The sequence below is a fragment of the Priapulus caudatus genome, unplaced genomic scaffold, assembly GCF_000485595.1.
Source record: "Priapulus caudatus unplaced genomic scaffold, Priapulus_caudatus-5.0.1 Scaffold12, whole genome shotgun sequence".
Classification (NCBI taxonomy): domain Eukaryota; kingdom Metazoa; phylum Priapulida; class Priapulimorpha; order Priapulimorphida; family Priapulidae; genus Priapulus; species Priapulus caudatus.
In genome coordinates, this window is record NW_014577073.1 from 639,648 (window position 1) to 651,869 (window position 12,222).

The 12,222-nt window shown below is 43.6% G+C and overlaps 1 protein-coding gene across 1 annotated transcript in view; it reads right to left on the reverse strand.

Annotated features, from left to right (window-relative positions):
• Positions 1–1,326: 1,326 nt before the first annotated feature.
• Positions 1,327–12,222, reverse strand: part of LOC106808102 (lipid phosphate phosphatase-related protein type 5-like) — a 13,630-nt gene continuing 2,734 nt past the window's right edge. The window contains exons 2-9 of the mRNA XM_014810678.1: positions 9,956–10,251; positions 9,666–9,813; positions 9,187–9,304; positions 8,885–8,974; positions 4,254–4,341; positions 3,626–3,683; positions 3,036–3,212; positions 1,327–2,333 (exon numbers count right to left, since the gene is read on the reverse strand). Coding sequence (XP_014666164.1) covers positions 2,016–2,333; positions 3,036–3,212; positions 3,626–3,683; positions 4,254–4,341; positions 8,885–8,974; positions 9,187–9,304; positions 9,666–9,813; positions 9,956–10,167 — 1,209 coding nt within the window. The 5' untranslated portion in view covers positions 10,168–10,251 and the 3' untranslated portion in view covers positions 1,327–2,015. The remainder of the gene's footprint in view (positions 2,334–3,035; positions 3,213–3,625; positions 3,684–4,253; positions 4,342–8,884; positions 8,975–9,186; positions 9,305–9,665; positions 9,814–9,955; positions 10,252–12,222) is intronic.

The window sequence follows — 12,222 nt, forward strand, 5'->3', positions numbered from 1 at the left end:
GCGAGCGAGAAGAGAAGTGAGCGAGAGAGAGGAAGAGATGGCGAGAGAGCGAGAGAAGAGTGGAGTGACGAGAGAGAGAGAGAGAGTGAGAGAGGGCGAGAGAAACGACGTGAGAGAGACGAGTAGAGAGAGAGCGAGAGAGAGAGAGAGAAGCGAGCGAGCGAGCGGATGGATGGCAGGCCGTAGAAGATGGATGGCTGCGAGCTTCTAATTCAACTTGGGGCGGTGCCGGATTTCGCAGGCGGCGCTATCGAAGACAAACTTAATGAAGGCGGCAGTGCAGGCGACTGATATCTATGAGAGAGGCGGAAGAGAGGAAGAGAGAGAGGCGAGGAGGAAGAGAGAGCGCAGAACCGACAAAGCAGGAGACGACCGCACCCCCGACCGAGGAAGAGAGAGACGACAGAACAGCAGGCACGACGAGACACAAGAGACGGGCGCGAGCACAAAACGCGACGAGAGAGAGAGAGAGAGAGAGAGAGCGAGAGCAACGAAAGAGAGAGAGGGCGACCCGCGCACACACCCAGCTCTTAAATCCCAGAGCGTACCAGCTAAGCTGAGATTAAACGTGCACCAACTCAAATCAAAAATTCCGTGGCAAGATACAAGCTAGCTATCTTTCAATCGTAATCTCAACGAATGTCATCTTAAAAACTATGCATTCACTTACAATGCAACATTAAATCAGTCGTTCGATACATGAACTGTTGCTACAACTGGCTGAATATGCTTTCATCTGGAAAACTCTTGGCATGTCAGCTTTTCAAGCCCGGCCAGGAACAACGTCATCTATGTTTTCTCACTGACTCTGTAGCTTCAGTGCATTAATACTGATCTTAAATGTACCTAGGAATAGAAAAGACACCTACCTAATGCAATGATTCCAACACACAATGGCTACACTGAATTACAGCAAACTCACCACACACACACACACAGCATCACACTGTACGTAGTCGGTACGGTACGTAGTTCGAGTGTTAGTGTAGTGTGTGTGTGTGTGTTGTGTAGGTGTGTAGTTGTGTGTGTGTGTGTGTGTGTGTGTGTCGTGTGTGTGTGTGTGTGTGTGTGTGTGTGTGTGTGTGTGTGTGTGTGTGTGTGTGTGTGTGTGTGTGTGTGTGTGTGTGTGTGTGTGTGTGTGTGTGTGTGTGTGTGTGTGTGTGTGTGTGTGTGTGTGTGTGTGTGTGTGCGTGGGGGTCTGCGTGTGTGCGTGAATGCATGCGCCGCGTATGTGTACGTTTAATAATGGCCAACCTCAAAACCACAAATAATATAACGTATTCGTAAAAAGCAATACAAGCATAATAAAACATAAGTATGGAAATGTACTATGTGGCAATATGACGCTCCTAAGGGGCAATACTGTTGTTTTTCTGATAGAGTTGGTGTTTTTATCATAATCTTTCGTAAATGAGCATCGCATGTAATGAGTTATTCGTCTTACCAACACTATGTGCGATCAACGGCAATAGTTTAAACATCGTTAATTCATAATATTATAACATAATATGACGTCAGGCGTTGTGCTTTATATGGTCAATATTATAATAAAGCAGTTTTACGTAATTCTACCCGGAAAATCTTCCGTTTTTTCTGATTACATAATAAATTAAGCATTTTCGTAGGCTCCTTTTTTTATCAGTATTCTACATACTATTTACGGGTATTGATTTCTAAGAAGCGTTGAGTCTGTTTCGATAATGTGATTCGTCTACCTTGCTGTTCACACAAATATGAATGAATACTTAGATATTTATTAGACCAGGCATGCGCCTCGTGCAAGCTTGCGTGCGCTGCGTGCGCATCGTCTACGCGTATATAGTTTATATTATACGATACTAGCTATTCCATCATGTGTCTCTGCTCGCTCTGCATTTCATACGCGACTCCCACTAACAATTCCACGCGCTTACAGTATGACATCTTCTCGCAACACGATTACCGACCATTGCAACGTGACCCATCGTGCGTTGGCGCTCGCACGCGCGCGACTCCGCCGTCGCCATCTTTGCTTCTCAGAAGTAGCGCGCATCCTGCTTGTAGCCGACGTCGCCGCCGTAGTTGTCGTACTCCTGTCGGCTCGACCCGCGCGAGTATTCCGGCTGCGATGATTGGTAGGGGGCGCGCATTTGCTCGTAGCGGGCATCGGCCGATTGCCGCTTGTCGTCGGCCGGCAACACGTCCTCGTACTCAGCGTGCGTATTCGCCAGCACCGACGCGTGCTTGGCGTTGGTTTCGACATCGCCGTCGTCGTCGTCGTCGCGTTTGTCTTCGATGGCTTCCAGAAGGCGATGCTTGTGGTTTTCCTTGAAGCAGTCGAGGCAGAAGTAACCCTGCGCGAAGAGATCAGCGATGAGAGAGATCGACAAAAGCAAGCGAGACGCAGTGAGTGACGAGACTCGATCAAATTCAAGGGTTTTCTACTGGTTGTGTTTTTGCAGCATGGGAGCTACAGCGTACGATTGTAAGAGCGAGTCTGACGCAGGCGGGCTTGTACACGGACGAATATTCTCGTTAGGGTTAGGGTTAGTGTGAGGATTAGGGGTAGAATTAGGGTTAAGACTATGGTTATGGGTATGGTTAATGTTAGGGTTGGGGTAAATGTAAGGGTTTGGGTTAATGTTAAGGTGAGGGTTAGGGTTAATGTTAGGGTTAGGATTAATGTTAGTGTTATAGTTGGGGATTATACAGCGTCGACCATAGGATATTCGAATCGTGTCGGGTGTGTCGTTGCTCGTCTCTTGCACGTTGCGACCTGGCTGTGGCCTCTGCAAATTCTTAACGAGGGAGATGGCAAGATTTCGTGACTCCGACGAGTAATCACGACAAAGGAACGACAACCCTGTCCAACATATGGTATAGCGAGGACTGCGCAATTAGAATCGCAATTCTTAATCCGTGCTCACTTTTCTAAATCCTAATATTCTCAATGTTTTTGCCAAATTTATCTAGTGTTACTCGACTCGCAGATAATGAAGATACACTTTAATTCCGCGTCCCGAAAAATCACCGTCCTCTCGCTCCACGACTCTCACCAGGTACAGCGCGACGAAGAATCCCAGCAGAAAGCCGGCGGCGACGTCGCCAGGGTAGTTACGATGATCCTGCAGTCTGACGACACCGCACATTAGAGAGAGGCTGAAGAGAGCGAAGACGACGATGGGACGCAGCAGCCGCACGCCGTGCACCGCCATCACGCTGTGTACGTATATCTGTATACAAAAATTATACGCATACATGTATAATATAGTATATCGCCTACGTACATATTTATAAAATATTCGTATATTTTTTTCCTAGGAGCGGCGTTATACATCGTGCAATCATGGCGTATCACCGGCCTATCTCTCTATATACTGAAACACTCAAGATAAAACATGTTTGATGTCAGCTCAACCGACAGCTGTACTCCGTCAGGTGGCAGTGCTATATTGTCACTGTATCCGAAAGTTTTCAGATACATATGGTCGAAGTTTCTCATTTCTATTTAATTGCGTTGTCGTTGAATAGGGCCGTTCTACTGAGCGTAACCGCGCCACTGTGATTGTAATGCTGTCATAGATGAAATGGCGTAGTAGATCAATAATCAGACGCGGTAGAAGTATGGCGCAGACTAGTATCATACCGATGCAAAGATGGCGCAGTACATGGAAAATGCGGCCCAGAACGACGGAAATGACATTCTGCAAGCAAGAATAATATTAGCGGGTTATAGTCATTTATAGCGATCCTATCGTCATCGTAACGCCATGTTTAAGATAAGACACGTGTCTTAATACCATCATAATCACTCATAACAGTAGTTCATGTATTTGAATCAGCGAAACAATGGAGATGACGTTGGTCATATTTATGTGGTCACCCATCATCCATTTTCTTCTCTCACCGAGTAGCAAATATAGTCAAGGGCACATAAACCCATAAGGGTTTATGAGCACTTCATACACTACAAATAGTTAGCCAGATAACGAAAAGTTTTTAATATGTTATATGTATAATAGTAATAAATAATATATATATGATATATATATATAACAATTAACTACTACAGATATCAAAACGATACCAGCGAATCTGTACAGGCTTCTGTTATTATTCAGGGATGTTATTTCCTATTTTCATTGTATTTTAGGCAAAATACAAGCTAAAATGGTCGTAGATCTCCCTAATAGCGTATTCATGTATTTCGTTACTATCATGAGTTCATTGTTATTTATCATTAGTCCCGACTTGACGTGTATATTCTGTCTTACCTTGCCTCCCTCAGCAAATCGGCGTCTACGTCATCTTTGCACATCGTGTAATTGCCGCTGCCACTGACGCAGTTTGCTGGTTCGCAAACTGGAAAATAGAATGTGTGACAATCACTCATGTCGGCGACGAAATCGATTCACACATCGAATATAAGAACCATTTCCAAGGGTTTCCGGGCGATCGCCCGGTTTTAGTTCATATTATATAAGCTCTTCAGGTTTGGTCGACTTTTCGCTATAGGCTACTCACTGGTATATGCAGCGGGGACCTTACATACAAAGTGTTCTTCCTTTTTCTTAAGTGAGGTCTACTAATGGAATGTTTTCATGTAAATCCCTCCTAGGATAACTCATCTTCATTTGAAATGCATAATCTTTGGAAAATATTTTTCTTCTCGGGAGATATTGCGCATGCGCGAGCACCGTTTTAGGAGTGCAGTAAAGACTAACGAAAACTCCATAATATAGCTTGCTGAGGGTGAAAAGGGAGGGAGACTGAACAAAGGCGGAAGGAAAGATAGCTGGGGGTCAGTAGAAGAAGAAGCAGGCTGAGTGAGGAACAAGGGAGGCAAGGGTTAGGACGGGAGCGGGGTGAATTAAGAGTTTTGCACTCTACAGGTTAGGGCGCTCTCCTAATTATAAACACAGGTCCACTGATAAGTATTTATTACAGAAATCTATGCTGAGATACCCCTAACCATATTAAATGCATATTCATCAAAAAATATAACTCCTCTGGTGAGATATTGCGCATGCGCTGATACACTAATGTAGCCAGATTGTGTACTGGCTGGTATATACAGAGGAAAGCTTACATACAAGGTCTTCTTCCTATTTCTTAAGTGAGGTCTTCTGATAGAATGTTTTTATGTAAATCTCTTCTAGGATAACTCCTCTTCAATTGAAATGCATAAACTTTGCAAAATATAATTTTTCTCGGGAGATATTGCGCATGCGCGAGCACCGTTTCAGGCGTGTAGTAAATACTAAAAAAACTGCATAATATAGCTTGCTGAGGAAGAGAGTGGTGGGAGACTGAGCAAAGGCGGCAGCGAAGATAGTTGAGGGGGCGGTAGAAGAAGAAGCAGGCTGAGTGATGAACAAGGGAGGCAAGGGGTAGGACGGGAGCGGGGTGAATTTGGAGTTTTGCACCCAACAGGCTAGGGCGCTCTCCTAATTGTAAATACAGGTCCACTGATAAGAACTAATTACAGAAATCTATGCTGGGATACCCATAACCATATTAAATGCATATTCATCACAAAATATAACTCCTCTGGTGAGATATTGCGCATGCGCTGACACACTAACGTAGCCAGATTATGTGTAGGCTACTGACTGGTATATACAATGGGGACATTGTATGCAATGTCTTCTTCCTATTTCTTAAGTGAGGTCTACTGATGGAATGTCATCATGTAAATCTATGCTAGAATAACTCCTCTTTATTTGAAATGCATAATGTTTGCAAAATATTCTTTTTCTCGGCAGATATTGCGCATGCGCGAGCACTATTTCAGGCGTGCAGTAAAGACTAAACAAAACTGCATAATATAGCTTGCTGAGGATGAGAGGAGTGGGAGACTGAGATAAGGCGACAGCAAAGATAGCTGAGGGGGCGGTAGAAGATGAACCAGGCTGAGTGAGGAACAAGGGAGGCAAGGGGTAGGACGAGAACGGGGTGAATTAGGGGTTTTGCACCCAATAGGCTAGGGCGCTCTCCTAATTGTAAACACAGGTCCACTGATAAGACCTAATTACAGAAATCTATGCTGGGATACCCCTAACCATATTAAATGCATATTCATCACAAAATCTAACTTCTCTGGTGAGATATTGCGCATGCGCTGATACACTAACGTAGCCAGATTGTGTACTGGCTGGTATATACAGAGGAAAGCTTACATACAAGGTCTTCTTCCTATTTCTTAAGTGAGGCCTTCTGATAGAATGTTTTCATGTAAATCCTTTCTAGGATAACTCCTCTTCATTTGAAATGCATAATCTTTGCAAAATATTCTTCTTCTCCGGAGATATTGCGCATGCGCGAGCACCGTTTCAGGCGTGTAGTAAAGACTAAAGAAAACTGCATAATATAGCTTGCCGAAAATGAGAGGGGTGGGAGACTGAGCAAAGGCGGCAGCCAAGATAGTTGAGGGGCGGTAGAAGAAGAAGCAGGCTGAGTGAGGAACAAGGGAGGCAAGGGGTAGGACGGGAGCGGGGTGAATTCGGAGTTTTGCACCCAACAGGCTAGGGCGCTTTCCTAATTGTAAATACAGGTCTACTGATAAGAACTAATTACAGAAATCTATGCTGGGATACCCCTAACCATATTAAATGCATATTCATCAAAAAATATAACTCCTCTGGTGAGATATTGCGCATGCGCTGACGCACTAACGTAGCCAGATTATGTGCTGACTGATATATGCAGCGGGGATCTTACATGAAAGGTCTTCGTCCTATTTCTTAAGTGAGGTCCACTGATAATAATTTATTACAGAAATCTATGCCGAGATATCCCTTAACCATATTTATCACAAAATATAACTCCTCTGGTGAGATATTGCGCATGCGCTGACACTAACGTAGACAGATTATGTACTGACTGGTATATGCAGCGGGGACCTTACATGTAAGGTCTTCTTGCTATTTCTTACGTGAGGTCTACTGATGGAATGTTATTATGTAAATCTATGCTAGGATAACTCTTCTTCATTTGAAATGCATAATCGTTGCAAAATATTATTATTCTCGGGAGATATTGCTCATGCGCGAGCACCGTTTCAGGAGTGCAACAACGCCTAAAGAAAACTCCATAATATAGCTTGATGAGGGTGAAAAGGAAAGGAGACTGAACAAAGGCGGCAACGAAGATAGTTGAGGGGGTGGTAGAAAAAGAAGCAGGCTGAGTGAGAAACAAGGGAGGCAAAGGGCAGGACGGGAGCGGGGTGAATAATGAGTTTTGCACCCTACAGGTTAGGGCGGTCTCCAAATTATAAAAACAGGTCCACTGATAAGTATTTATTACAGAAATCTATGCTGAGATACCCCCTAACCATATTAAATGCATATTCATTCCAAACTACAACTCTTCTGGTGAGATATTTCGTATGCGCTGACACACTAACGTAGCCTGTTTATGTGCTGACTGGTATATGCAGCGAGGACCTTACATAAAAGGTCATCGTCCTATTTCTTAAGTGAGGTCTATTGATGGAATGTTATCATGTAAATCTATGCTAGGATAACTCCTCTTCATTTGAAATGCATAATATTTACAAAATATTCTTCTTCTCGAGAGATATTGCGCATGCGCGACCACCGTTTCAGGCGTGCAGTACAGATGAAAAAACCTGCATATAATATAGCTTGCTGGGGATAAGTGGAGTGGGAGACTGAGCAAAGACGGCAGCGAAGATAGCTGAGGGGTGGTAGAAGAAGAATCAGACTGAGTGAGGAACAAGGGAGGTAAGGGGTAGGACGGAAGCGGGGCGAATAAAGAGTTTTGCATCCTACAGGTTAAGGCGCTCTCCAAATTATAAACACGGATCCACCGATAAGAACGAATTACAGAAATCTATGCTGAGATATCCCTTAACCATATTAAATGCATATTCATCACAAAATATAACTCCTCTGGTGAGATATCGCGCATGCGCTGACACACTAACGTAACCAGATTATGTAGTGACTGGTATATGCAGCGGGGACCTGACATGCAAGGTCTTCTTTCTATTTCTTTAGTGAGGTCTACTAATGGAATGTTATCATGTAAATCTATGCTAGGATAACTCCGCTTCATTTGAAATGCATAATCTTTGTAAAATATTATTTTTCTCGGGAGATATTGCGCATGCGCGAGCACCGTTTCAGGCGTGCAGTAAGGACTAACGAAAACTGCACAATATAGCTTGCTGAGAATGGGAGGGATGGGAGACTGAGCAAAGGCGGCAGGAAAGATAGCTGCGGGGCGGTAGAAGAAGAAGCAGGCTGAGCGAGGAACAAGGGAGGCAAGGGGTAAGACGGGGTTTTACACCCTACAAGTTAGGGCGCTCTCCTAATTATAAACACAGGTGCACTGATAATAATTTATTATAGAAATCTATGTTGAGATACCCCCTAACCATATTAAATGCATATTCATCACAAAATATAACTCCTCTGGTGAGATATTGCGCATGTGCTGACACACTAACTTAGCCAGATTGTGTACTGACTGGTATATACAGCGGAGACCTTACATAAAATAAAATAAAAGGTCTTCTTCCTATTTCTTACGTGAGGTCTACTGATGGAATTTTATCATGTAAATCTCTGTTAGGATACCTCCTCTTCATTTGAAATGCATAATCTTTGCAAAATATTCTTCTTCTCAGGAGATATTGCGCATGCGCGAGCACTGTTTCAGGTGTGCAGTAGGCCTCTGGGTTTCAGGTGTGCAGTATGCAGAAGATTAAAGAAAACTGCATAATATAGCTTGATGACGATGGAAATGACCGCAGTACCAGCGCAAGAGGCACACAATAACGAGGTTGATCCGCAAGTCACTCCTTATGAAACTAGCTATTACTCTGAGAGTACGAAGCACGAGTGTGTATTACGTACGCAGGGCGGCCATGTTGTCTTACCGGAGAGAAAGTATGGGCGCGGACGTACGATAGTCACTTTCAACATGTCTGTCAATATTGCCGTCACTAGCGCTCCGAGCAAGAACATGCCTAGCAAATAAAAACGCACGTTAATAGCAATAGAAATCGAATATAATTATGCTGGCTCGATCTCTAAGCAATTATGCGAGCTATTTTTTCCATGTTTTTCTTATTTTTGCTTTTTTTACAATATATTTTAGTTGTTAAGTGATGTGTGACGTCAGCGGTGCGTCGCTGCACACTCAAGTTTTGGTAAAAAAAAGGTATAAAAAATTTCTCACCAACGTTTCTTATAATGCGGCGTACCACTTGCGGCAGATTGCACTCTGGTGAGAACACGTGTATTGTCTTCTGCGGCATCGTGGAAGCCCACATGATAAACAGCTCTGCTGTGACGATCTGAAAATCAACGCTGCGTGTGACATAAGCATAATAATAATAACTATGATTATTATCATGATAATAGTGATGGCAATAGTGATGTAAGGCGGTATAGAAGCGGCATCTATCACCGCACACACGAGCACATACCCCCCCCCCCAGACACAAGAGTACGAAGTTGCGCAGTGACAGACAGACACGTACGTATGCCTATAATTATCTAAAGCCTTTCGATGGCAAATGTATGATGACAATATTTTGAATCCTAACGACAACGATTAAATTATATTTTCGCTCGCAGAAACAATATGGCGTTGTGAAGTTAACTATAAAGTGTATCAGTTGCGATAAACACGTACGTATTATACTGAGTACTTACCAAGACGGGAGGTAGTAAAAAGCCCACCAAATATAAAACTAAGTCAGGTATGTAAATATTAGAGTCATCGGGTATAATATATGGACTCATTAAAGCAGTGTCGAAACAGCTGAACGTGGTACTTCTGAGCGTAAATTTGTCTGTGAACCTGAAACAAGACACGATAAAAATGACGTCAGGCAATGCGCGTCGACAGCGGCAGCAACGCGATTTCGTATTTTCGCATCGTAACTTTTCGTTTCTCATTTTAGATCGCGCAAACGTTTTCCCCGTGCTAGGTCTACGTTCACCTGAGGATGCAGGCGAGCGCGCAGACTCCACCAAGCAGCAGCAGCTCCACGACAAACACGACGATGACGTAATAGTTCGGCTGCGCGACTTCCGGTTCCTCCACCGGTTCCGGCGCGTACACATCATTGTCGACTGGCAGACGCAGCGGCGGCGGGGCGGTGTTGCGTTGCTGGGGCGGTGGCGCCTGACCGCGTGGCTGATACTCCTTCATCTGGTGGCTGGTCCTCGGCGATTCGTCGAGCGCTCTCTCGTTGCTTCGTCCCCCGCGATCATATGCGCGATCGTATGGGTAGGTCTAGTAGAGATGTAGAATAGGACAATTGAATGAATGCATAAATGCGATCGACCACCGTGTGACGTCACATTCGGCGTAATATGGAGATATAATGCAATATTATGAAGAATATAAAAAAGGACATTATCTCAGTCTTAAAAAAGCCTTATAGTGTCTATATGGAAAGTTTAAAATGACATGCAAAGTTGACGTTTGCATTTCAAATCGGTCACTTTATAACTATTATATGTTAATAGAAACAGAACAGACGTATAAGATATAATCTGCCTGCATGTCTCGTTCGTAAGTGGCATACTATAGATATATCTATATATATATTCAACAGAATTTGCATTCATTGTCCTGGCAACGTGTTAGTATCGCTGAGCGCTGCGGCAGCATACATCATATCACACGTCTACCCCCGCACGCACTCACACAAACACACATACAGGCGCAACTGCACACAAGCGCGCGCGCGCGCACTCACACGCACACGCACGCACACGCACACACACACACACACACACGCGCGCGCACACACACACACACACACACACACACACACACACACGCCGCACCACACACACACACACACACACACACACACACACACACACACACACACACACACACACACATTACGTCAACGTAAATGACGAGTAGGAAATCCATCTATTTTTGTAATGACATGATATTTGAATCTTTGATGAAGACACGTGCGACTATATAACTCCATTCGAAAATCTTCTCTCGATCTATAAGGTCATGAAATTTGCGCATATATGTGACGTACATACATATTGCATTGTTACGGACGCGTGTGTCATTCTCCTTATCGCTTTAATTTCGCTCGATTTATTCGAACACGCTCTTGATATGTACACGTGCATATTTGTAGTGACCATCCCAAGTATGACTATGTTCGGTTGTACAGGGTGCTTGTGTTTACATGTGTTATGTACTCATCGGACTTCACAACAGCCTTTAACCACGAGGACAACTGGCCAATATTTGCACACTAACGACACCCGAACTCCCGCGAATTATATTGTGTATAAATAGTGGATTTATAGTATTGATACACTACGCTCATGTGGCGTTTACCTGCGTGCATGTGTGAGTGTAAGGGTGCAGGCAACTTTTATCTTGTTAGTTTAGTGTCTGCGCGTGTGCGTGCGTGCGTGCGTGCGTGCATGCATGTATGTGTATAGGCGTGAGCACAGCATACCATATATTCGCATGCTTTTACGCGTTCGTAATTACATGTTACACATTAAAGTATTCCAATAAAAAAATTAGTATGTTAATGACATGCACCTGAGTATAATCACGGTCGATATCAAAAAATTGTATAAGTCTATGAATTCATGTTATCAATGGATTCTTGATAGCATGCATACACCAAATGTCTTTGAGCATTTTGAACGGGATGAATTGTACTTATGCCTGGACGTATACATAGATGTAAATAAAAACGGAAATGTCTTCAGTGACGATGGTTACAGGGTCACTGAACTACACGCGCTACCGACTTTACCAAGATAATGACCTTATGCATAGTGTATTTAAATGTAGTATCAACGTGCCTTTCAACATGTATATCTATTAGAACAGAGACGTTCAGTGCAGTTTTCTCGCCTATGTGCCGCTGTGATTGCTGTGCGCATGAGTACAACACCATCAGTGTTTTTATCGGATGTTTCTAAAGTAATTTTCAAGCGATAATGAGAATTTCAAATTGCTACGAACAATAGACATATCTAATAATCGTGCCTGTTTTGGTACTGCGCGCAGGCGCAATGAACCCACGGTGGGAAATTGCTATAGTATAGAAAGAGAAACGCAGTATCACGATGTATAACAATACAGTGTCTTTCACGTATGGTACTTATCGTTTAATGGGAACCCTGATGGGGTCATATCTAGAGACAGAAATCGTGCTCTCCGGAGCAATTAATAGAAATACGGATAGCGCGTGTAGTTCAGTGA